Genomic DNA, 25,858 nt, shown 5'->3' on the forward strand with positions numbered 1-25,858 from the left:
CCGCCAACGACTGCACCGTGAGCCCGCACGCGAACGTCTGGGGCGCGCACGTCACCGCGTCCTCGTACCGGATGTGCACATCGGTCAACTTTAGCTAAAAACACATTTATGTAAACACGGGTTGGAGTGGCCGAGGACGTCATCGTGCAGAACGGGCACCTGCAGATTCTCCACGATGTTGGCGAGCAGGCCCGTCCCGTAGCTGAGCCAGGAGGAATAGGAAGCGGCGTAGTATCCGGCATCGCGCGCCTCGTGCTCCGCGCGCCACTGCGCCTCCAGCGCATCCAGTAGAGCCGTCTTGCGCTCGTGCGCAATGTGCGCCTCCAGCACGCTGTCCCACTGCAACAACCACCGCCGACATCTCTGTGAGCCACGCTGCGCATGGAAACTATATCTAGATTAAACTATGTGTTCTTATTATTTATTTTCATTTATTACAATACACATTATTTCTAATTCATTAATCGAAATGAGGACTGGCTCTTCAGAAACTCTTGGGTTTGAAATTGTCTGAAAAAGTAACTCATAATAATAAAGCACACCAACAGTTCAGCATAAATAACATTGCCTTCTCAATCTAAGTGCAATTTGTTTGCTTACTTCTTAAAAAAGTCTCATTGACATAGAAATTTGCATAAAAATAAATATATACAATAAGGACAACTTTACAATCAATCTTTGTTTAGACAATGTTTTATTTAAATTTATATTTATCAAGATGTCCCATTAATCTTATCAGGGTAAAACAAAGTTCATGACAAGCGACAAAACATGGATAAGCTATTTGTGTTCCCTATCTTATCCATAAAAAGCCAATATTAAGATATATTATTATTATATTATATTAAGATATAATATTAAGATATAAATATTATACAATAGACAAATGTTTGATGTTTCCTGTTCAAAATAAAATCTAATAATATTTAATTAAAATTAAGTTTATCACATTTAATTTTACATAAATCTATTATAAAGCAAAACATTACTATTTCAACAAATTGGCTCACTACCAATTCTTTGTTACTATTAGCTGCCACAAAGTGACACTCTGAGGACATGATGTAACATATTTAGAAACATGAATAACTCTTGTTTGCTTTTAACATAATTATAAGTACTCCATAAACTTTTATAAAATTAGATAGTGATCAGTATGTTGCAAAATGGGATTATCTTAATTCAATCAAAATGGTTGCTCAAACACAAGCATGTTGGTGGTAGATACAAAATATGCACTAGTTGTGAAGTTTTAATATATTGGGCTCCTACAACTATCTTACCTCATCTAGGTTGACTGGAGCAGCAACCAGATAAAGGTTTTCAATGGCAATGAGCCAGGGTGCGGAGCGGATCTGACGAACTGGAACCTGAAGCTGCACCTTGCCAATGAACCCCGCCTTGATCTCCACAGGTAGACCCAGGTGACGCAAAGCATCTTTCTTCAAAGGTAGATTCTCTAGTTCTACTTTGCCTAAAAATTTTGTAACACCTTTAAATAAGCTAAATCTGTGCTAATTAAAGGAATTGTGAGAGAATTGAGATGTAATAAGAACAATCACTAGTTCTTCATTAATAAAATAATGTTGGGTATTTGAAAAATCATTCACTGAATAATTTTGCATTGGAACAAGCCAAGGCTGTACATAAACATAAGAAACATCGTAAACTTCTGATAAGAAAACCGGCTGATAAAAGTGATAGTAAGTGAATATTTGTGACTTACCAGACAATAAGGCTACGCTTAGCTGATCCGTATTCAAGTTCTCCACATATTTCCCGAGGTAATTGTTCAATACCCAAGCTACGAGGCCCTCCAACATCGTGCATGGTCAAGTTACAACGTTCGTTTGCTACGGTCCTCTTCTTAATAATACTATATCAAATATTTTACTGTGAGACATTTATTCTTAAAAATTAAATATGATAGATAGAAAGTTTTTTTTTGTGTAATACTTCATTAAATCTTGTTAAATTCACTACTTCATACTTCTCCACTTCTACGAATGGTTTTGTTTTCCTTTATTGACATGTCTCATAAAAGTCATATAGTATGACATAACAGCATTTGACAGATGGGTGGTGTGGATGGAAACATGGAACCTCTATTCGGATAAGTGATCTTGCAGTTGGAGAAAAAAAGCACTGTATAGTTAAAATAAGTACTGAAGGATTAAGACTTATTTTATTTTTAGAGTAATTACGTTGGGGATTTTTCTCTTAATATCGACTGATAGTCTACTTTTGGCACAGGTGCAATATTTTTTTACAGTAGAAGTTCTATAAATATTTCTGATTTGAGTGATTTTTGACAAAGCCTTTAACACATTTGACATTGACATTTCACATATTTGACAGCAGTGTGAACCGTATAATCTTTCAATGAAATGTTATAAATGAGTATGATCTCAAAGAAACTGTGAGCTGTTTGCATTTGATTGTTTACACTTAAAGTTTGGCTCATCTTATACAAAATGAAGTCAATACATGCAATGAAAAGGTTTTGTGATACATCAATGTTTTATTTCAACACTTGTTGTCATAAAAGACTATTGAAACTTCAAGTACGTCACAGTGTTACAGTGGGAACTTTGAAATTTAAAAAAGTAGTTCCAGACATAGTTAATATCCGTAATTTGGGCTTAGGACCAACTTCGAAGGATTTCGAGGAACCCACACAAATATCTGGTCCTCTAACAAAAGTTCACGCCACAGAACTTGTCCTACATTTGAACGACGAAGAGAGGAAGGTACTATTTAATGCGTTACAGGAATATGAATCAAATCGTATCAAAGAAGAATTTGAAGGTATTTTACTGTACAATTTTTGACAATATCTCTTAGGCAATAAACCTACAGTCATTTATTTTCTTAGATAAATTAGCTGGTCAAAGATGGAGGAGTAAGCTCGGCAGACCTAGTAAAGTACCGACGCTAGGAGATGTGGACCCTACTGGAACGTATTGCCCTGTTCCTGAAGATTGGCTGAAAAAGAAATATGGTAAGTAAGCTTTTATCTCTCTTTAACATTTGGCATTGACTGAAAATTACTGTTTTATATAAAATAATTATTATTTTCAGCGGCCTCAGTACCAAAACCAACAACTAAGGAACTTATGCACTGTAAGTAATAATAGAAAAATATTTGTACTTTGGTCCCCCTCTGAAATCATAATATGTTATAAATGTTAAGTTGTTTTATTTGATTTTTAGTTTCAATTTTTGTGTATTTGTGTTACAGTGTCTCTGGCAAACTCTATACCTTTTATTGGCTTTGGATTTTTGGATAATTTCATCATGATTATTGCTGTGAGTATTTTTTTTGTGTATAGTGTGAATTGAACTGGTTATTCAGGATCTCAGGTACACTCTGCGACAGTGATGTCATAAAATAAACCACAAAGCTGTTCATGGCACCGAGATTGAAAAGTAAACTTATGCCTTCACCTATCTAAGTCTTTATCAAATATGACTCATTTCAAATTTATATTGTCATATTATTTACATATGCACTCAAAAACCTCATTATTTTGTAATACAACTACTGATGGTTAAATTCCTTGATTTAATTGGGTAAGAATTTGGTTTAATGGCACATTTTAAAGTCTAGCTAAACTTTTCATATAGATTTTTTTTTAATATTGCTTTATCTTCCACTGTATATACTTATAGTAAGGTAGCAGAAGTATTATATCAGTATACAAATGTAACATATATGTGTAGGGCGACAGTATAGAAAGCAGTATGAGTGCATACATAACGTTGTCGACGATGGCGGCGGCGGCGCTGGGCAACACCTTCAGCGACGTGATCGGCATCGGCTCCTCCTACTACGTGGAGCGTGCCGCCGCACTGCTCGGCTTCGGCGCGCCCGCGCTCTCCCCCGTGCAGCTCGACATGCCTGTCAGCCGCCGCTTCGCCAACATGGTACCCTCACATCATATTGCTTTTTTTTTTATAACATAAGGTGGCAAACGAGCAAACGGTCATCTGAAATCGTCAAAATGGCGAAGTGACCGCTGCCCATAGACATCCGCAATTGCAGATGCGTTGCCTACCCTTATCAGACGGAGGAGGAGTCGCACATAAAGAGGATATTTCCCCTTCTTATGCATCTCCTCCACTGTCAAATCCACTTCCTCCTCCCATCCTCTTTTTATAAGAAAAGGGTGGTAAAGAAAAAGGGACTTAAATTAGGCCTCTGGCACCATACTCATCAGACGAAACACGGAATTGTTTCCATTTTACGTCTGTCTCCTATGTGGTCGTGGTATTACACCGGGCGTGCCGGCCCATTCGTGCGAAGTTGTTAAAGCGGGCTCTACCACTATTAAAACTTGCTTGCTTTCAAACAAACTCATTCATCTATCTATCAAAACTTCCGCATTTATAATATGGAAGATAATATTGCTGTACATATGTGTGTCAGGGCCGAGTGCTGGGCATCACGCTGGGCTGCTTCCTCGGCATGACGCCGCTCCTTTTCAAGGATGATGAAAAGAAGTCGGACACTAAAGATAAGTAAATGTATAACTAGTAATGGTGCCTTCTATCTGCCACTCTCAGATAACTTGTTTAGTGTTGGCTCTAAACTTTCAGGAATTAATTTTCATTTGCAACTGTTTTGAGTTACAAATTTAAAAAAATTAAGTAGAATTTTTATAACGATAAGTATAACTTTGAAATAATATTTTAAACATGTTTATAATTGTTGTGTTATGTTTAAATGCTACAATTTATTCAGCGTTTTTTTATATTGCGTTATTTTATAATGCAACGGAAGATTATTTAATAATACTCTACACATAAAATTAGGTTAAGTGTCTATTTCCAATTGCACAAAGTAAATGATTTGATCTTAATTAGAAGCACAAGAATTAGGTCTTAATAAATATGAAGATTCAAATATTGAAGTTGTAATGAACATTTTGTAAATAAATCTATGAACTATTTTCTAACATATGAAGTTTTGACGGTTTTTTAGAGGATTTTTTTCTATACATTATATCACTTTTATCTGATAGATATAGGTATAGTTAATTAAAATTGCCTTAAAATATACTGCACGGTATTTTGCATTTGCATAGTCTGCACTCTGACAACCATGTCTCAATGTTTAGGGTTGAAATTTAAACATATATGTCGGAGTTGGGTCTTTCTCCCCGACATCATTGCTACCGAGTCTTGGTTTCGTGGGCGTCATTTGGGTGAAGTGCGAGCATCAAAACACTAGAGGCACGGATTAACACAATATATTTCGGAATCTACACTTATCACATAGCAAATCAACAACACCGACCGAGCAGCGGGTTCGTGGCACCGTTCGTACTTCTACTACACTACTTTCCTCAATCGACTCGCCACTTTGCCAACACGCACCACAACATGTCACTACAAACGTCGCCCTCTAAGCACTGAACTGCGCCTCGACCCCGCACGAGCTAATAAAGACCACTTGCTCTGCTCTCATTGGTCGTATGTAAGTTGACGTACTTGTAATTTTAAAAAGAACTAAATACAAAGACATCGAGTTTCTACTTTCGAGAAAAAGGAATTAAATTAATAATTTTATCTTAAACAATATTAAAACGCAAGACAACAACGTTTGTTACACATAAAGCAACAGTCAATTTATAGCTTCCTGCGACATATATGTTAAATGTTAATTTAATTAACTTTGAATTAATGTGGTCATTGTTGTAGAGTCCATTCTTATGTTTGAAATATAGCCCTAAACATACCATAAGAAAATAATCAACTTTTGGAACACTTTTTTCAATTATTAAGCAAAATAGTATTGACATTTAAAACTGATTTTTTTTATTTATGTAGGATTTAGTTTATTTTAGTGATTGAAATGAGTATAATAGTAAATTATTAATGCATTTTTGATACAATATTAATTCAATGTAATAGCAACACTACTGCAAACTAATCGAGATGGTGACAGTAAAGTAAAGCAGTAATGAGGCTAGATTGTTTTTATACCTTTTATTTTAAGGTTTGATAAAGAAATTAAACTGTAAAATATGCACAGTATGTTTTGAATGATTCTGTTACATTGTCAAGTAGCTAGGAATTTTCAAATGAATTATTTATAATGCAACTAATTATAATAGTAGGGCATTAAGCTATTATCAACTGAAGATAACTAGTCAGTTAAAATCTTTTTTTGTACATAATTATAAAACAAATCTTAATTCTTTTATAATCGACAGTTCCTTTAATTTGTAAATAAACATAATTATATTTAAAACTTTGTTTTAATTTTAATATTCCCCTATTATAACAGCAGATATGTGCAGAAAGCGTCCTTACAAATAAGGATTTCTAGATAAATAATTACTGTGGGTTTTAGTCTCATGTCATCACCATCATCTCCCCTGTCGTCCCCTGTCGGCGCACCCGGTTTTCGTCCTCCAAAGCACTCTTATCACCCGTCATCTCAGTCATCACTTCCTTTTTGATCATGTCACCTTTCACGCAATCCATCTCTTTCTAGGTCTACTTCTACCGATGTACCCCTCCACATTCATAACTAACGTCCTTCTTGTTACATGCGATTCATCCCTTCTCATAACATGCCCATACCACTCTAACCTTTTACTCCTTATTTTCTCAACCACTGGGGCTACTCTCAAACTTCCTCTAATATACTCATGTCTGTCAAGATATTTACAAAGGGCTATATAATAAAATGTTGATAATAAAACACAGTCACTGTTTCAAAGATTTTTAATGCTGATGTATTTTTTCATAATGTGTAGATCAGAGTGCGCGGGAGCTATATAAATAGTATGCAATAATTAGTGTGTGTTCATTACTTTAGCTTCGATGTCACAACATTTTATTTCCAAACTCCGGAGTCAGTTTTTTCTAGTTTCCTTCAGACAAACGATTTGCGACATTGAAGATTTACAAAATTAAAAATATACAAAAAAAAACAAATAATCTTTACAAACTTAAACCTTTAAATTTCAGAAGCGTATTTTGATATAAACATGCTTAATACATAACTTGGTCGATTGGCTCGCTTTCAAATTACAATGAGATCTTTATTTATTTTGTACCTAAGACATACAAAGTAATATAAAATACCACGAAAAAGGTAAATTTCCATGTACTAGAATCCAAAATTCGAAATCGATTCATCTGAACATTTTTATATTGTATTTATGGAAGAATTGGAATTACACAAGAAAGAATTTACTTAATAGCAACTTATCTGCTCTAAATTATGACATTGGGTCACTGGATAATTAATAAGTAGAATAATGTCATCGCACGCCGACTCATTTAGGTAACGACGGAATCGGAGTCACCCAAATGTTCGTAGGTGACATGATGACCAATATACGATATAATTGACCTTGACCGACTGTCACTTTAGTTTACCTTAGACGTAAGTTCGATGCGAACTCTCTAAATAACATCTTTTTATCATGTCGATAGAGTTAAGACTTCCTTCGGGGAGAAATTGATCACCAAACAGCTAAGAGAAATACATAATAAATACTTTCAAATTGAAATTACTAACACCGTATACAGGAAATTGTACATTTCGTCAGATCGATAAATTCAAATTTTCATACAAGCAATATTTACGCCTTTAAACTAATATTAATTGTAAATTGTTTAGCTGCCATAATATTGCGTTTTTGTATACTACTTTATACTTGTGCAATTAACCCAAGTTTTTAAAAATAATCATGAATTTATCACAAAATAAATATTTCACACCTTAATTTAGAATTAACACAAACATAAAACGTAATATAAACAATATTCGAATAATACAATAACGTTATACGTTGTCACATTAAGCGCGCTGTTCCACGGGCGCCGTAGCGCGTGTTGACATCTGTCATCTCGCCGGTGGAAACGTACATTTATAATTCGCGCAAATCCGAACACAAAAATAGTCAGTCTTAAATAAATTATCATATTGCATAGTGAAATATTTACATTTAACTTAATTACAATCAAATTTACAAACATATCCAGTACAAAAATATAAAATAAATTATTTAGACAAAATAAATGTACACCCAAGTTTTAAAAATAGAAAAAAAACTTTACTATAGCTAAAGAAAAGGGCGCTAAGATGTTTTGTTTCTACACACTGGTGTTATAAACAATAACAAATATTGCTTACGGCTGACATTCTCGAATTTATTTACGTAAATCCATTTTATCTTTCTACGCACTCATACGCCTAATAACACAAAGAAAGAGAACACTTTTAATTTAAAATTCCAACACAGTTGAGATGCTCAGAGGTACAATAACAGCAATCCTTAGTAGGTTAGTACGCCAAACACTAAGGTATTGCTAAGCTACCAAAAACTAACTGCGGCAGTTACCGAATACTGAAACGAATCTCAAACACTTTGTTTCTTAAACACCGCTTACAATCGGACAGACGTTAAAGTTTAGTAGAATTTTAAATGTAAGCGTGGCCTTATCATTTAAGACGCTGTTACATATTCAAATGTCGTTTCAGTAGAACGTAAGTCAGACCTCTTCATGACAACCAATCAGTAGAGGACATCTGCAATTCCTCTTGTGTTGTTCCCTGGGCGAGCCAGCAGCTTTAGGACCTTACTTGCTATTTATAAAGCTTAAGTTTTATAAAAAGCTGTAATATATTAGCTGCCATCTTGACCCAAGCTCTCGTGGTAAGTGAACCTCAAGCTCTACCTGTACTGTACACGGTACTCTACTACAACTTAGTGAATAATTATGAAGAAACAAGCAAAGCCACCGCCAGGCGCCGTACACTACAAATACAGTGTGTTTTGTTAACTCCTGTTTATTTTTTTAATTAGCATTATGAATAAACAATAATTTAAGTAGGTGTAAAATTTGTGTGAATGAGACTTACATATTATACTATTGTATCATGCCATCACAATTTATATTACTTTGTTACTTTGATATAATAAAAATAAAAAAATATATTAGCAAGCTAACAAAAGCGTCAGGTTTAACATCCATCGGTACGATGTGTTCGTAAATTAATATATTGATATGGCATAAACATCACTCCGTTTTTACTAAACGGGCTAAAACATTTTACAAAATTGTATAATCATCCCAAGTTCTGACTAATAAATAATATTAACTAAACGAACGACAACACGAGTCGTGTCTCCTCACTTTGTGCACAAACAAACGATCTCAGTCCGCCGACAGCTCGGTATGTCCTGCTCACTCGCTGTGCACTAATACTGTGTATTACTAACAACTAGGCTTCTCTTTCAACTATTACATCACCTAATTATCTTTAAAAACCGATTCTATCCCTAGATGATCATTTGAATGCCAAAAGGCAACACCCGGCTCCGGGCCTCGTCTCCGGCAACTCCGCGCACCACTTGCTAGCTTTTAACTCAATTAAATCTACCTGTAAGCAAGTTTTTGAGATCCTTTCTGTCCCCCGTGTTTTGTAAAATAACATAGATTTGATAAAGGTATGAAGAGTGTTGCAATGTTGTACGTAAGAGACGCTACGCAAGTTACGGTAAAGCGGCGAAGCTACCTTCAAAGTGCACCGCTCAGTGCGGAGTCGGAGACGTCGCCCGGCGCTCGGCTCACGGCCGCGGCCGCGGCGGCTGCGTCAGCCGCTCCGCCTGCAGCTCGGTGCGGTGCTCGACGCGATGCTCGGTGCGATGTTCGGCGCGCTGCTCGGTCTGTTCGGTACGATGCTCGGTGTGCTGTTCGACGTGTTGGTCGGCGCGCTCGTCGTCGGTGGTGTTGCGCTGGAGGTCCGCGAAGGCGGCGCGCGCGGCGGCCTCGGGCTGGCGACGCCACAGCGGCGCGCGCTCCACGTACCGCGCCTCGTCGAAGCCCCAGCGCAGGCCCAGCACGATGCTCAGCGCAGACGCGTCCTGCGCGTGGCAGCCCGAGTACCGGTACTGCGGCTTCTTGTCGAACCTGCACCCCACCGACTGCGCGCCTGCACACCGCGGATACAGTTATGCATGTTGCACGTCACACGGCATCATGCGCTTAGGACTTTTGACTCTTGCTAGGTTTTGTGAATACTAATGAGCCCAACGTACCAGGCATGTAGCTCCCATGTCTGACGGTGCTGTAAAGCATTTTACCCCCTATAAAAAAACCGGCATCACGAGCGAAGGTGTTACTCACCGATGGGCATGATGCAGTCGAGGGTGAGCGCGCACTGTATCCAGGGGCGCATGACGGCGGCGGCGGCGGGCGACACCAGCAGCCGCTCGACGTCCAACATCTGCACGAAGAGGAAGTCGTCTGCGCGCGCGCGCAGGTAGGTGAACATGCGCGGATGCGTGAGGGAGGTGACGGCGGCGCGGCGTGGCCACGCCACGAGGCCGGCGTGCGCGGCGCGCGCCCACAGCGCCGCCAGCTGCGCGCGCGACCCCGCCCACCGCTGCGCGCTCTCGCTGAAGATCACGCCGCCCACGCGGCTCAGCGCGTGCTGGAAACGCGCACGACACTTGACTTAAGACTACCCGTTAGGAATCGTTCATCGTATTGAAAGTTCAAATTCCTTATTCAATCTTTAAATTCTCAACATTCCATCGAGCCAAAATAACATTTTAAATGAATTTCTAATTTGCATATTTGCATAAAGCGTCGCGACTATGCCACACATCATTTTAGAGTAAAAAGAGCGATTCTCCTAAATGGATTTATCAACTTCTATAGAAGTGAAAAAAGTGTTTTTGTTCAACGGCACTTATCTAATGCTTGTATCGATATCGTATTGGCGACCCGAATCGGGACATCCCTAGAGACGGCCAATTTACCCATATTACTTATATGATCGATATAATTTTTATGTCAATATAAAATATGAAATAAAAAGCATTTATGTAATTTAGTCGTGCCTCGGCCATAAATAACATATGAGATATAAAATTATTAATAGACGAAATAATAAATTAAATATTAATATAAGAACGTTATACTTTAGGGCAGTGTACTTTTAAATTAAAATACATGAATGGAGAGACGCCGTGCTTTTCAATAAAACATACAAACTCAGAGGCCTGGTCAATATTTTAAGGCAAACATTACAATCTAAATAAAAGTGTGCGATCGAGATGTAGGCAATCTATTTATACTATATGTACCCCGTGCGTCTGCTCATGTCATAAATCATAGAACAAAGCGAACGTCAAAGTGCCGGCGCGGCACATCAAACGATTGCACTCCACTGAGCTCTCATAGTGACAGGGAACAGCTCTAACTGGCACTTAATACAATATAATCGCAAAGACAAAAACAGCAATTGCATTAACTTATTACCGATATTTTATTCAATGTTGACATTTTTAGTGTCTTTAATAAATTATATAATTCAACTAGCTTTCGCCCGCGACTCTGTGCGCGTTCTTCAGGATTACCCTCTACATCTTTGGCAAATTTCCAGCGATCAGTTCAGCAGTTTAGGCCACAAACTCTAAGAAACATCTATCCTTCTAAACTTTAAAGTAAGAAGTAAGATATATTTTACTATCAGTGTTCCGACAGTATAGATAGTGGTAGAGTTAGAAAGTAACAAGTTTATATCGTAGGTTCCAAAGTCACACGAACCCAACCAGTAGTGTACAATGTAAACGCTGATCGCAACACATTGATAATTTAACTGATTGCGATAAAATTATCATAAACTAAATAATTACATTTAGATTACACGTAAAGTTAACGTTAGCGTACGCTGTGGCTACCCACGGGTGACATCGCACAGGTCCTAGATAATAGAAGGTTCTAGAATAGTGAGTGACAAGACAAGGAAGAAAGACCACAGTTCATTGCGATAAAAGATACAAGTTAACGTCTTTGATTAAATGTACAAGAATCTTTATTTCGATTTTTTTTTCGTTGATCGCTTTTGACGAGTTTTGAATCAACCATAAATATAATTAAAGTGCATTTCATATATGTTACATTAATGCTTATTTCTTATCGATTATTATTTTATAACTTTCTGCTTTGAATGCAACATAAAAGTTTTATAGCTGGTTGTAGATATCGGCGTATATTTCATACGAGTAATAACGCGGCATGGTGTGACTTAGATGACACCGGTCACGCATTACCTTATGTACTAAGTACAAAAGCCACATATAACCATGTTATCATGTTATATGTTGAGGGGTACTACGATAGAGGTAGACGTAGAAAGGGGGTGACTGAGATGACGGATGATAGTTATTTGGAGGACGACAACCCGGTGCGTCGACTCTACGGGATTAGGAAGTAAGGCAGATGACGATAACTATGTTATTAACAAACAATGGTAGAGTGGTAGAGCCCGCTTTAACATCTTCGCACGAATGGGTCGGCTCGCCTGGTGCGACCACGACCACACAGAAGATAGGCGTGAAGTGGAAGCAATTCCGCGTTTCGTCTGATGAGTGTGGTGCCGGAGGCTCAATTTTAGTCTCTTTCGCGTCCCACCTTGTTCTTATAAGGGAAGGATGGGAAAGTGGATTTGACAGTGGAGGAGACGCTTAGGAAGGGGAAATATCCTCTTTATGTGCGTCTCTTCCCCCGTTAATTTAGGGTAGGCAACGCATCTGCAATTGCGGATGTCTATGGGCAGCGGTCGCTTCGCCATTTTGGCGGATTTATATCGCCGCTTGCTCGTTTGCCACCTTTTTGTATAAAAAAAAAAAACAAATTAAACATGATAATTTGTTTTATATGCATTTAGTATTTGTCGAATTGACACTCGCAGCTAAAGTAAAAAAAATTCCACAAAATTTTAATTACATAATCGTTTCTCATTGTTTTGTTATAATAGGAAAAATGGATATGACGAAGTCTTGGAAGCCTCTTGATATATGAATAATCTATAATTGTTTACCCTTATTTGATAATCTTCAGTGATTTCATGATATTGTAAACATTCCACACTCCACGATTCCGGAACACTCACACCTGGCCGATAAGTCCTACGTGGGTTACGTGGCGACTACAAACTTTGTATTTATAACGCAAATTGTGCAATATATGTATGTACAGTAGCAGGTATGTGGATATTGTGACCAGCAGCAAGCGGACACAGGGCCTAATATTAGGATGATTAACCTCGTTTACGTCCAATTACCGAAAGCGAACCTACAAATTGAGAAGACGAATATTTGATATTACGACAAACATTTTTTATGGTTTTAATTATCTACCAGACAACCATACCTTCGAAATAAATATCACATTACATACATTACGATCTTTATATATTTATTTAGTGATAAATTTGTCAATGTGTAGATAAGGTTAAAAATAAGACATTGACTTGTTGATTTCTCCAATTAAGGCTGTAATTCAAAGACGACACACGTAATTATCTATCGATGATATTCCGACTGTATAAGGAAATCAATTTCCCGTGTTTTTAATGTAATATTCATATGAACTTTTATCAAAGTATAAACAACCTATTCCTGTCGTTAGTTCTCTTGCTTTTTCCACATACAAATCTACATGTGTGCATGATTTGCATAGTGACAACTGACCTGTATGATGAGGGGCCGGAAAGCGTAGATGCTCTCGTCGCTGACGTGCGACGGGAACGCGCTCAGGTCGAAGTCCACAACCGCGCACTTTGAAGAGTTGCAGTAACTTGACACCTGACAAACACAAGTCACACATGGTACCGCAAACCAGACAATTTTTGATAAAAAAGGGTCAATCACTATCAAATTCTCAAACAATTAATTTTCAATATGTGCATATGAGTTTAATTGCATTTTAATTTGAATACTCATCTTATTGTTTAAGAGAAGTGAAAAGTTTTTATATTTAAAGTAATGTTATAATTTAGATACTAACAACTGAAAGTGAGTAAGGCTTAAGGCCTATGTTGTAGACGAGCACGGTGTAGGGCAGGCGCGCAGCGTGGCGCACAAAAGCGACGGCGAGAGCGTGCGCGTCGCCGCGAGCGTACGTCACCAGCGCTGGCAGCGTGGTGTTGCGCCAGGGCTCCGCGCGCCCGTCCAGCCCCAGCAGGCGCGCGTACTCCTCGTCCGCCACCAGATGGCTCGCCTCCACATCACGGAGCTTCTCCTGTGGGACCCATGCCTGACATATTGTCATATTATGCCATATGTTACACTCAAGAATATCTATTTTTGTAGTCATAAATTGGCCAGGGTTATTGAAACAGCTGGGCACAGCATAGATAGAATATCAAGAAAAAATAATTATTTACATTGATATGTAGCTGAAGAAAATTTGTAATAGAAACCCAAATTGTAATAAGGCATTACACCAAAACATTAAATTCATGTAAAACATGGTGATTGCCCTCACGTGGTAACCTTATATTAATCATATACACTCCTAAAAATGAATTTGATTAATGTTTCTATCTATTTTTGATTAGTTTTTATTCTATATTTTTTCAATAATACCATTTTATTAAATGAAATAAGATAAGAAATGATAGGTTGGTAATAATTTCTTCCTAGTGGAACACTGTTATGTATATATTGTAATATTTCACAATGTACTATACAGTGAAAACACTCATTTTAGTTGATATTTACCTGAAAGTCCTTTATATGTTGGTGTGTTTGTGTGACGATATTTTGAATTGATTGAGGCGGCTGGGAGTGGAATACTATCAGAAATAAACTAATTGCAAATACTGATGTTGAGAACAGTAGAAAACTCTTTGTTTTCATTTTAATGACACATGTCCATTCTCCACTGGCGGTTAACACATAGTGCACATTATTTAACACTTATTGGAGTACCGGCGCCTTAAAAATGACTACATTATAGTAAGCAAACTTATAAAATAAAACAAATCAATATCAGTGACAGAAGCCCACACACGCCCAGTAAAAATTATGTAAATATTGCAGCCTTGACATTATGCAACTCAAATTTATAATATTATTCTTTATTCAACAAAAATGGAACCAACATACATTTATATTTAATTACAACAAAAGGAAATTACATCGTAACAGAAAGCTAAACGACAATCGGCAATAGAGCCGCTTCATGCGAAAGTTACGTTTGACAGCTTTTGTTCTGATTTGACAGTGACAGATGTTGAGCAGGACGAACGAAAATACGTAGAGAAAATGTAGAGTCTGAATATCGAATCGTAAATCAGATCAATGAATCATCATCATCATCAGCCTATGTCTGCCTACTGTTGTTGCATCCCTAAAATCTTCCACAGTGTCGATTTTATTTAAATTACTATTCTTGCAAATAAGAATGTTGTAGTTTTTTTAGGCATCAATCCAAGGGAAGACGAGCTGCAGTAAAATACGATTTGTCTAATACACATAAGAAAATCAAAGGCACCATCGGTGATAAGCAAACGTCAAAGTAAGTATGCCAAGTATGGCTATTGAAGTCATCTAACTCGACAAATCCGTTGATCCGTCCGTTAAGAACCACCTGTATGTTTCGAGCTGTTGTGTCTAAAGTTCAAGTAGCTCTGCTCTAATGATCGCAACTTCGTTAGGATATGGCACCAAAAGAAAAAAGAAGAAGGTAGTATCACTAAAAATCGTCTATGCTTATGATATCATATGTTTTTTTATAGTTGTAAATTCTTTTTGTTATGATTTTAACGTGATTGAATTTAATTTATTGCATTTAACCTGTTTGGTAACCTGCTGAAAATGTGTCCATAGGCAGCCCTAGCTTTTGCCCTTATGTCAGATGTCAGCGTCAATCTGCCAATGTCAGTGAGTCAATGACAGATTTTCGTTTCCTGTTGCTTTCTGTTTTTTTTTTTGCCGTCTTGTGACGGTGTTTTGCACAACGTTTATTTTTAGATCTAAAAATCATAATATTTGTGTTGACAGCGTTGATCCACTTCAGATTAAATAGAGCAAGAAATAAGCCTAATCATGTCTAATATATCGAAGAGACGAAAGGAAGGCTCAAGGGCCAAGATCAAGGTAAAAAGGAGGTCAAGCCCATCGTGGCCAAAATAACAAAAAAAAGCACATATTTTCAGGTATACTATAAAAGTGTTTATTTTCTAAAGCAAATGACGTTGATGTCTGTTGAGAAAACAAATGCTGTAGAAGAATTAATGGCTTTATTATCACAATACGTGTCCGCGGTCAACCAGGTGGTAATTGCGGCGACACGGCGGACTTGTTATCACATGCACGCTATGCCTTCTTATGTCTTATCACTTTTAACTCTTTATAACATATATAACTCGTAACTCTTTGTAACTGTAATCATACGCCTATTGTTATTTATTTTATATAGGGGTGACACTGAATATATAATTTATGAAGACTTATCATTTCAGTTAGATATCTAAAAAGAGTTAGATGTTTAAAATTATAACTCTATTTTGATAACAAAATAATAACAGCTACACTCACATACATTTCATCCTTTATAAGCAATGACTGGTCTTGATCCCCCAAAGGCCAAGAAGTGTTCTAAGATAGGGACACTTATAGGTACTTGGGACAAAGCTAAATTGGTGATTACTTGTTATAAGAAATCATACTTAAGTTTTAAATTTTAGTTAAATATATTTTTATATTATTTTCAGTCCATTGGGGACCATGATGAGTTTCTTAAAAGAATAACCAAAACTCTGTACTATGGTGAACTGCCTGATCTGCCGTGCCTCAGTCTTCCTGTGACTGGTTAGTACAGTTGGTAAAATCAAACTTTGGCACCATCTGTCAATCACAGACATTTGTCTTTGACTTTTGTCAAAAGGTTTGCCAGTACATTGGTACATATACCAAATATTGTGTGCAGAGATCTCATGCGAGCTGTGGTCAGTGGCACAGCGCGGGCGGTCACTGCGGCGGCTGCGTGCGGATGCAGCGGCAGGCATCGCACGTAGCGCCTGCGTTTCGCCTTGCGCCCTTGTGCTAGCCATACTCTACCTGGAGCGCCTCAAGTCCTGCAACAAGGATTACCTCACCTCTGCAGCCCCTGCAGACCTCTTCCTTGTATCTTTGGTAAGTATACTGTATACTGTAATATTTGCAACAAAACACTAATGTCAAGTCCAAGGTGTATAATTGACTGACACAAATTACCAAACAGTGTGAGGTATATATAACACATATGAGTTTTCAAGATACCTACATTTCAGCTACAAAATTTTTAACGAAAACAGAATGTTTAGCTTAGTATTTTAACATGTTGCAATGACATAAGTGCCTACATCTTTATTTGATGATTTAAAATTATATTTGTATTAAAAATTTTAAATTACATGTGCAGATGGTGAGCAACAAATTTCTACAAGACGATGGCGAGGATGACGAGGTGATCTGCTCCGAGTGGGCCGCCTCCGGGGGCCTCGAGTTGAACCACCTCAAAAAACTTGAAGTGGAATTTCTAAATGCTATTGTTAGTTTCATTTATTTTTCTTGTATCTTAAATGAAACTTAATATGAATACAGTTATTGTTTTTCTCTCTGATAGGATTGGAATGTTTATGTGAACGAAAGGTCATTCGAGGCGGGACTGTTGTGGCTGGAGCGGCAGGTGGCACTCCGCCAGGCCGGCCTGCGCGGCTTCTTCACGTACAGCGACCTGGCGGCGAGCTGCGACTGCGCGCTGCTGCGCGAGGTGGCGGGCGCGCTGCGGGCTGCCTGCGCCGGCTACTTGTCCGGGCTGCTGACGCTGCTCGCCTCCACGCTGGTGCTGTCGCAGGCGTGGCTGCCCGCGCTGCAGTACGCGGCCGCACGCGGCGCGCTCTCCGCTCTCGACACAAATGTTATGACCCAACAACCCGACATCGCCCCCTTCAACAACCGCACGCTGGATCCCGCACCGGACTCGCCCCCCGCGGAGCCCGCGCTGCCGGATAAACTCAAATGCTGCACCAGGTGGCTGCAATATCAAGACAGGACTGACACAAAAAATCACTGGCAAGATAATAATAACGCATATGACTGGAAATCTTTCGAAACATGGTGGTCTAAAACTCCGCTGCTGAACTGGCTGTACCACAGCTCCATGATCGGCCCCATGCAGAGATGGTTGGAAATAGTCGACGAGTATGCGGATTTATTTAAAAAGAAATTATACAGCGATGAAGGCACACGATATGGGGAGCGGTGCGGAGACCACCACTGTGTTCGGCAATGGTTGAACCTCAGCAAGCTCAACATGCTGCTGGCCTCCGCCGCAGACCGCTAGACACTGTGACCGTAGCCCGGTGCACTGCACTGGACAGATGCCTCTAGCACTCTCTATTGGCTAAATAAGCTAAATATTAATGATTTAACTAAAGCTCAGTAAATTATTTTTTATTTTTAACTTTGTACTGTACTAATGTCATGTACTTACATATTTGATAAGGTTAACTGAAGTAAAGGGTGGCCACTTGTGCGACTGCTGTAAGAACAATGCCAACTTTATCAGTTTAAGAAGTAATTCTTATATTTTTGTATGTGAATTAACTAAATAAATCTTCCGAATTAGCTCCTCGTTTGTTATTCATATTTCCTAAAAATAGATTTGTATCTGGGGGACACTTGGGGATCCAGATTAGGGACGACCACGCAGCTACCTGAAGACGTCTATTTTTAATATCTAATATAAGGTGGCAAACAAGCAAGCGACTACCTGAATCCGCCAAAATGGCGAAGCGGCCTCAGACCATAGGAAGCTGATCTATTCTTTTTATGTCCTCCGTAGATTAAGGATTCGCTTCGCCATTTCGGCGGATTCTGGTGGTCGCTCGTTTATATTATTTAAAAAAAACCTCAAAACCGCACAAAACATCTACATCTGCTTATACTTGGGTTTGGAAACTGATCTTAGATAAAAAAAATGAAAGACAGTAATTCAGTTTAAGGTTATTTATTTCAAAATTTAATAAAAAATACTACAAATTAATAAAAATATGATATATTCACTTACATTATTGTCTATAAATTCATCCTAAAATAATAATTACGTAATTAACATTTGTTTTAGCAAATGTTTAGGAAGAAGTTGCATTTCTCGAAAACATTAAAAAAACTTGTACTAGAACTATATCCTTATGTTTATAAATATAAAAACCAAACATCCTTGGATCTTTGTTGTTGCCTGGTAACCATTTAAAACTAAATATATCACAGTTGCATATCAAATATTGTGTATAAAGTCAATAAGCTGGCAGTGAACATGTTACAATTTCTTAGCAAGTGTCATAGAGAATTATCTAAACACATTTGATGCCACTACGATTCTTACGTATGACAATGAGCTAACCGAATCAGTGGCAGTGAATGTGTTAATCCCCTCTGAGCCAATTTGAATAAAATATACTGATCATAATTATTTTAACATGGTATTTGTCATTATGAAATTCTTTTACATAAGATAAAACTTACAGTATATAATGTTTTGGAAGGAAATTTCTTTTTTAATACTGGACTGGAATATAATATCTATTACTTTATGAAATGGTCGTTTATGTACATATCACATTGACGTAACAACATTTAATGAAATACACAATTAACTTGATTATCTTCAAAACAATACGTATTTTCATAACTACGGCTACTTTTATTGGCACGTTGTAGATCTTTTATTAGATTCCAACAGAACACGACGTTTGCTATGTTGTGCGTAAGTTTGTAACTTAGACAATCTACGTCAACTCAAATTATTCAATATGTTAAATTAATTGGTCTTACAAATTTTATATAATAATTGCTAAAATGAAATAACTTATTAATGAAATGGACAATTACATTGGACAGAGATGTAACCTGATCAGATCTTGAAATATAATTGGATGCATCTGGAGTGTGTGCAGCGTGTGCGGTCAGTCCTGGTAGAGTCCGGGATGTAGGTAGAGGCGGCGGTTGAAGCCCCACTTCTCCACGGAGGAGGTCTGCACCTGGAAGTGGTCGTACATGCGCTCGTCCACCAGCGTGAACAGCTTCTCCACGTGGCAGTCGTGCGCGCGCGCAGCGAACACCTCGCACAGCGCCTGGATGTACCACGACCCCTTCTCCGGGTCTCGGTGCGACACGAAACCTGAACAACACCAGCGCGTTACACCAACCCTGCGACACGACGAGACGAGGACGTGCCGGTCTACTCACCGGGCACCGTGGAGTGGCCGATGAGGATGTCGGAGTATATGCGGTCCGCCTGCTGCTCCAGCGGCTCCTCCCAGCTCGCGCCGTCGCTCTCCACCCGCGCGCCCGCCGCGCCCCGCGCACCCGCCGCGCCCACTGCGCCCACCGCGCCGTCCCCCGCGCCCCCCGCCGCACCCGCTGCACGCGCCCGCGGCGCCACCGTCCACTCCTCGTTGCGCCCCCTGCACCACCACATTACTTTACCACCACAACCACTACCACCCGAGCTATGTAGGCACAAGAGCTAGCTGTACCGGCAGAGCTGCGAGATGAACACCTTGGGCACGCCGCGCAGCGCGGGCAGGTTGACGTTGTTGAAGCGCTCCACGATGTCAAGGAAGGACAGCAGCTGTCCGTCGGAGCAGCGGATGTCGGTCTCTGCGCTGCGCGGCGCGCGCTCGTACCCGTGCGACGATACCACGATGAACACGCACTCTGTGCCCACCAGCACCTCCTCCAGCCGCTTCAGCGTCGTCTCCGTCTCCTGGTGGACCACATTTCTTATAAGTCCGATGGCTTCACTGTGCTGCTGATTACATAAGGCCCCTCTAAAACTACCGACATTATACAAGTAGACGTTGTATTGCTCACCTGCTTGGTGAGGTTCTGATATGCGATGACAGAGAAGCCGATCTCATCAAAGAGGTACTTGAGCTTCTTGCAGTCGATGTCGACGCCCTTGCGGTACACCTCAATGTCGTTGCAGAACTGAATGTAGCTGAAGATGACCAGGATGCCGCGCTGGCGCCCCCGCGTCTTGTACAACTTTATGTCTGGAAATATTGATTCAACTATCATAATGTAGAGAAAAGATGGAAATGTTTAATCGAGTCTTTGTTGTTAAGTCAGTGATCTCAAGAACTAATTAATTTTAGTTTTATATGCTCATGGTCCATAAGAAAAAGATTAGCCTTGAGAAAAAATTTATAACTGAAAAGACAAGAGTACTTTTAATTTTAAAAAAAGTTAGTTACAGCACTTACCCTTATCCTCATTATCTTCAAAAAACTCTTTAGATTTAACAACATGGAAATATGGAATGTCTACCGAGGGGTCCGTGCCTTCCTTGTGACTTGCAGAAGATGCAGCCAGAATCTCATCTGTGAATGCCCTTACATACAGACTGCAATTCTTTGATTTTTATACATTTAAAATTACTTTAACAGGACAATAAACTATTCCAACAATAAGAGTTACAACTCATAAAGAGGTGTAACTGTATTTGTTGCATAGTTCATAATGTTTTTCTTACTAACTCTTGGTAGCTTCAACATTAGACTTGGTTCTCTTTTTCTCTGTTCTTATGCTGACATAGTTGTTCTCCCCGCTTTTGGAATCTGAAGGCAGACATTGGTTTTTGTATTGCCTATATCAATAGAATAGAAAATGAAACTAAGCTAACTAAACTACTAATATCAGATAGTTAAGGTATATTTAAAAATATGTGATTTATAATGAAATACTATATTATATGTTAAAACCTTAAGCCACAGATACTTTTTGTATGTTCTAGTGTTGCAATATTAACATACCTTGAGTATTGTATGTAGTCCTGGGCTGCAGGTGCAAGGAGCTGGCAGGGTCCAATTCGCGCACCAAGTTCCAGTAGCCATTCTCCTCCAACACTTCTAGGAGGTGTCCGAATGCATCAGGCCCTCGTCTCATTATGTCCATGTATAATTGACGCTTTCTAGTCCTTGTATCCTTGTTTGTGTCCTGAAAATCAATAGTGAAATAGAAAAATATATCAGGTTTAGTGTTAAAACAGTTTAATGTTTTTTACCAGTTTCCAACTAAGATCTTACTTTAAAAGGTTCGATCATTTGTTCAGAAAATACACCTTTTTCGTACAGAGCCGAAACCATCATGTCAAGGTCAGTTTGCTCCACCAGCGACCCAAAATTATTCTGTATTGCCTTGCGATGTTCGTTCTGCATTTTGTTATTAAATTCATGCACGAACTTGATGAAAATTACGTCAATTTCGCCACAAGTCTTTATTTAATTTACTACAAGCACACACACACAGCAGGTTTGCTATACTTCCAAGTACTCGACCCACAATAACATAGAAGTCACTGACTATGATTTTTTGGAACAGAAATATTGTCAATATCACTTCGTTACATTTAATATGTCTCAGCTCTCAAATATAAACAGAATTAAAATCATATTTACTCTTAAAAAATGTCAATAATCCACAAAAACCTATACTTTGTCTGAATAATCAGTTTGACAATTCATTTGACAATTTAGTAGGGATGTGTAAAAACCATGGATGTACTACTAGAACTAGAACAGGATTGAGCTGTTGTCGAAAAATTGACGCCGTGTGAAATCTCAATAACTGCTGTCCGTTCTATACCACTCTGGCAATGATGACTGTATTAAAACATGATTTAAGGAAAAATATTATAATAAAGCTTTTTTTTGTTGTGTGACGTCATCGGATCAGTCGTCAGCTGATTATTGCTTCAGATGGATTTTAACTTATTAGTATTATTGTAAGTGTATTTTTTAAAAACAACAAAAATACATCATTCTAAATCAGACATCGCTAAATAAAAGTTTTGTGAAGTTTATGAAGCAAATCTAGCTTATTCCTTCCATCTTAAACCTGAAATTAAAACAAAATTATTTTATTAGAGAAAGGAAGAAATAAATGCATAAGTGTTTAAGTTACTTGTTCTTGAACTAGAATTGGGAGTCATGCATGGTCACCGTAATTCTTCACCAACAAGTTATGTTTAAAACCAGGGAAAATATAACCCACAACGGGCAAAATACTCACTTCTGCAAATGTCCACGATACAAATTCTTCCTAAGATTCTTCAAAAATATCACGATGTCAAAAAAGACCGCCGTTAAAGTCCTAGTCGGAATATCACATGGGGTTGTCAGTTCAAGTGTCCGAATTTCAAACAAAAAAAAAAGAAAACCTATTCGCCAATAGCAAAATTTTTCATTAATAAAGTATTACAAGTAGCAATAAAAAAAATTGCTATAATATGTCGGTAATAAATTATTATTAATAATTAGAAACATTTTAGAAGTAAATGCTTTTATTTTATTCCATTACATAAACCGCCTATTTTTCTACAAACAACGAAAGGATTGATATCTGGCTACTCTAGGTTACCGTTAGAAAGGGATACACCAGATGCTTGTAGATCTCTCACTCGGGTTCAATTTTATTTTGCGTGCAACAAGACTCTTACACCCTTATCATAGGGTTTTATGTTCTTTATTTTAACTGCAAGATGTACGCATAAAACTCATTCTTGTTGTACTTAGTACTTGTTACTTCAGGCTTCAGGGAGGACGTTTTGACAATGTCAATGTCATTTCTCGGATAGACGTCTGTAGACGTCCTTCATCTTTGCTGTCGCACGTAAAAGTGCGTTGAAGATTTTTTGATACTTTGGGTGTTGTATTTAAATCTTTTAAAATGGCTCAACATTTGAATATTTTATTATTAGTAGCATGTCTAGTGCTCACTATAACGGCAGCCTATGAGAAGTCTGACATAGCTTCAGCTCGAATTGAGGTAAACACTTTACATTTATAGTTTGGGCGAAATAACCTAATCACGTATTGAAATATAAATATAAATGTAAAAGTATTCTTTCAGAGTTGTAGGGGATGTTCCCTCAACCGTTTACCTGAAGTGAAAGGTTTTATAATGGAGGATGCACCCAAATATGAGCGCCTAGATGTTAAATTCATTACGGGGGCGGATCCCGAGTTAATTCTCTTGGACAAAAGCGATCGCGAGTTGGAGCGCATCCTGCTTTCGCGCATGACTCGTTCCGAATGTAATGAACTCGTACAAAGCAAGGGCTTTTACAAAAAAAATACTAATTCTGAATTTTAATGATTAAGTAAAAGTAACTAAATACAGCATTTAAACAGTTGCCATTGTTTTACATTCCATTTTAGTGCAGATTAAAGTATTGTAATAAGATTTCATTGTTGGATTTTATTAATTTCCTATCCTTTTCAAACCTATCCTATCCTTATTCTGTTTTACAGACCCTATTCAATTTTGATGTAGGTAGGGCCTAAATGTATCTCAACAGCAAATCTGCTACCACTAAACCACGGTAGACCTTAACTTGATGAATTTTTGTGGTAAATAATAAATGGTGTCTTAAAATTGCTGTTTTTCAACTAATTATTGACCCCTCAGTCCTCAGCCTTGCTACCAGTCGCAGCATTAGCACAGGACAGACTAACATAAATGTCTATGAGATAAAATATTAATTTGCATCAGCTCTACATGACACAAGATTGTCCCACTAGACTAGTACAAGATTAATAATGTTATATCTACTGACAAAGTGGTCTATAATTTAATTTCGAAGCAGCTTGGTTGGAGATGTCCAAAAGTAAACGTATGGAACTTATTTGTACGCTATACTCACTCATAAGCTATATTGTATAGGTTTTTGTTCCAAGTCTCATTACAAAATGTTCAAACAATTGTAGCTTTAAGGTGGAACACCGCCAGTTTCCTTGACTGTACATTCGAGTATCTTTGTTTTTTTTAAGCCTGAAGTTGAAAATGGGGTTGAAATAAAAGTGTATATAGTTCGATTAACAATAGATATTTATATTATGATATAGTGAGGTGGCAGTCAGCTCAGGTGAGCAGCGTGCAGTCGAGATCCTCGTCGCGGTCGCGGGCGTCGCGCGCGTCCCCGTGCGCCCGGCGCAGCACGCGCGCCACCACGTCGCTCAGCGCCTCGCGCGCGCCCTCCTCCAGCAGCAATAGGCATTTCTGCAAGGAAACGGACATTACATCACCCGACGATAAATAGTCGCGATGGTTGTGTGCGACGTGTACCTGGTGGAAGTGGTCGTCGTGCGGCAGGCGCAGCACGGCGCGCAGGGCGAGCTCCGAGTTGGCGCGGACATAGGTGTTCTTCTCCTTGGTGCCGTTGACGAGCGCGGGCAGCAGCGCGCGCAGCAGCTCGCCGCCGCACGCCTCCAGCGGCGCCTCGCGGCCCAGCATCGCGCTCGCCCGCGCCATCAGCTGCTTCACCTCGTTGCTCGAGTGGTTCATGCTCTGCGCCGTCACACATAACAATGTCACGTTTCAAATAAGATGTCATTTCTATAAAAATAGTTTTTGTAATTTATAACAATAATCTGTTTCTTTTTTATATATGTATAATTAGATTTCTTTTTAAACATAATCTTGAAAGAAAAAGGACAAAGACAAGCATTGATATTTATAAAACCTTGACGTCATTCGAAGTAATATCGCAGTAAGTGATGACCGCATCTCGATAAATATGTTATAATTTGTGATAGGTATCGCGCAGATCTATCAAAGTGTCGGTGAATGTGTTCGCTGATAACACAGTAATGTGGTCGCGGAAAATTATTACCAAAGAAAAATAATTAAACAAAAAGATTGCTTGATAATGACTTGAAAATAGATCAATATCTAAAGTGATAAGATATAGATTGTCAATTCGTTATGCACTCGACAACTGAGTTGTTATTGGAGGGGAAACATGCGGCGAAAATGTTTTATATTAATGAATAAGACATTGATGCATGACTACTAATAGCCATAACACATCGTGTTTTATAAATTTACAATTAGATCTAGTTGCAAGTTGGTGTTTAACAACTGTGAAATATTCCTTAGGTTACACAATTGGTATTTAATGAGTGAATTGATGGGGAGGAGACGGTGGCGCTCACCCTGACGAACTGTGCAAGCAGGTTGTGCGGCAGCGGGCGGTCGTTGCGCAG

At 38.6% G+C, this 25,858-nt stretch overlaps 8 protein-coding genes across 9 annotated transcripts in view; 3 read left to right on the top strand and 5 right to left on the bottom strand.

Moving 5' to 3' along the window:
• Positions 1-2,047, bottom strand: part of LOC106103625 (vacuolar protein sorting-associated protein 13D) — a 24,205-nt gene extending 22,158 nt beyond the window's left edge. The window contains exons 1-4 of the mRNA XM_013283412.1: positions 1,727-2,047; positions 1,284-1,474; positions 160-339; positions 5-94 (exon numbers count right to left, since the gene is read on the bottom strand). Coding sequence (XP_013138866.1) covers positions 5-94; positions 160-339; positions 1,284-1,474; positions 1,727-1,823 — 558 coding nt within the window. The 5' untranslated portion in view covers positions 1,824-2,047. The remainder of the gene's footprint in view (positions 1-4; positions 95-159; positions 340-1,283; positions 1,475-1,726) is intronic.
• A 281-nt stretch (positions 2,048-2,328) lies between these two features.
• On the top strand, positions 2,329-6,210 carry LOC106105258. Its single transcript, XM_013285545.1, has 6 exons — positions 2,329-2,808; positions 2,876-3,001; positions 3,082-3,123; positions 3,242-3,309; positions 3,724-3,927; positions 4,430-6,210. The coding sequence occupies exons 1-6, from the start codon at positions 2,475-2,477 to the stop codon at positions 4,523-4,525; spliced, it is 870 nt and encodes a 289-aa protein (XP_013140999.1). The 5' UTR covers positions 2,329-2,474; the 3' UTR covers positions 4,526-6,210.
• Positions 6,211-8,004: 1,794 nt separating this feature from the next.
• Positions 8,005-15,026, bottom strand: LOC106105010. 2 transcript variants are annotated; one of them, XM_013285220.1, is made up of 5 exons: positions 14,541-15,026; positions 13,825-14,058; positions 13,509-13,622; positions 10,153-10,459; positions 8,005-9,958 (listed from the first exon to the last, which is right to left on the bottom strand). In XM_013285220.1, the coding sequence occupies exons 1-5, from the start codon at positions 14,676-14,678 to the stop codon at positions 9,594-9,596; spliced, it is 1,158 nt and encodes a 385-aa protein (XP_013140674.1). In that variant the 5' UTR covers positions 14,679-15,026; the 3' UTR covers positions 8,005-9,593. The 2 variants fall into 2 exon arrangements, with proteins under 2 accessions (XP_013140674.1, XP_013140666.1); XM_013285212.1 differs by having other exon boundaries at positions 13,825-14,073.
• A 678-nt stretch (positions 15,027-15,704) lies between these two features.
• Positions 15,705-18,435, top strand: LOC106103838 (protein CNPPD1). Its single transcript, XM_013283742.1, has 5 exons — positions 15,705-15,920; positions 16,538-16,634; positions 16,753-16,958; positions 17,227-17,355; positions 17,431-18,435. The coding sequence occupies exons 1-5, from the start codon at positions 15,870-15,872 to the stop codon at positions 18,148-18,150; spliced, it is 1,203 nt and encodes a 400-aa protein (XP_013139196.1). The 5' UTR covers positions 15,705-15,869; the 3' UTR covers positions 18,151-18,435.
• A 409-nt stretch (positions 18,436-18,844) lies between these two features.
• Positions 18,845-22,656, bottom strand: LOC106105248 (caspase Nc). Its single transcript, XM_013285534.1, has 8 exons — positions 21,899-22,656; positions 21,626-21,809; positions 21,350-21,430; positions 21,077-21,193; positions 20,685-20,866; positions 20,348-20,577; positions 20,058-20,275; positions 18,845-19,989 (listed from the first exon to the last, which is right to left on the bottom strand). The coding sequence occupies exons 1-8, from the start codon at positions 22,028-22,030 to the stop codon at positions 19,775-19,777; spliced, it is 1,359 nt and encodes a 452-aa protein (XP_013140988.1). The 5' UTR covers positions 22,031-22,656; the 3' UTR covers positions 18,845-19,774.
• A 773-nt stretch (positions 22,657-23,429) lies between these two features.
• On the top strand, positions 23,430-24,061 carry LOC106104014 (selenoprotein M-like). Its single transcript, XM_013283957.1, has 2 exons — positions 23,430-23,639; positions 23,724-24,061. The coding sequence occupies exons 1-2, from the start codon at positions 23,541-23,543 to the stop codon at positions 23,964-23,966; spliced, it is 342 nt and encodes a 113-aa protein (XP_013139411.1). The 5' UTR covers positions 23,430-23,540; the 3' UTR covers positions 23,967-24,061.
• Positions 24,062-24,680: 619 nt separating this feature from the next.
• LOC106104098 lies at positions 24,681-25,852 on the bottom strand. Its single transcript, XM_013284047.1, has 3 exons — positions 25,808-25,852; positions 24,939-25,160; positions 24,681-24,872 (listed from the first exon to the last, which is right to left on the bottom strand). Exons 2-3 carry the CDS (start codon positions 25,155-25,157, stop codon positions 24,735-24,737), a joined length of 357 nt encoding a protein of 118 aa, XP_013139501.1. The 5' UTR covers positions 25,158-25,160; positions 25,808-25,852; the 3' UTR covers positions 24,681-24,734.
• Positions 25,538-25,858, bottom strand: part of LOC106103632 (translational activator GCN1-like) — a 12,711-nt gene continuing 12,390 nt past the window's right edge. The window contains exon 12 of the mRNA XM_013283427.1: positions 25,538-25,544. Coding sequence (XP_013138881.1) covers positions 25,538-25,544 — 7 coding nt within the window. The remainder of the gene's footprint in view (positions 25,545-25,858) is intronic.

This window comes from Papilio polytes, unplaced genomic scaffold (assembly GCF_000836215.1).
Source record: "Papilio polytes unplaced genomic scaffold, Ppol_1.0 DF824270.1, whole genome shotgun sequence".
Taxonomy (NCBI): Eukaryota; Metazoa; Arthropoda; class Insecta; order Lepidoptera; family Papilionidae; genus Papilio; species Papilio polytes.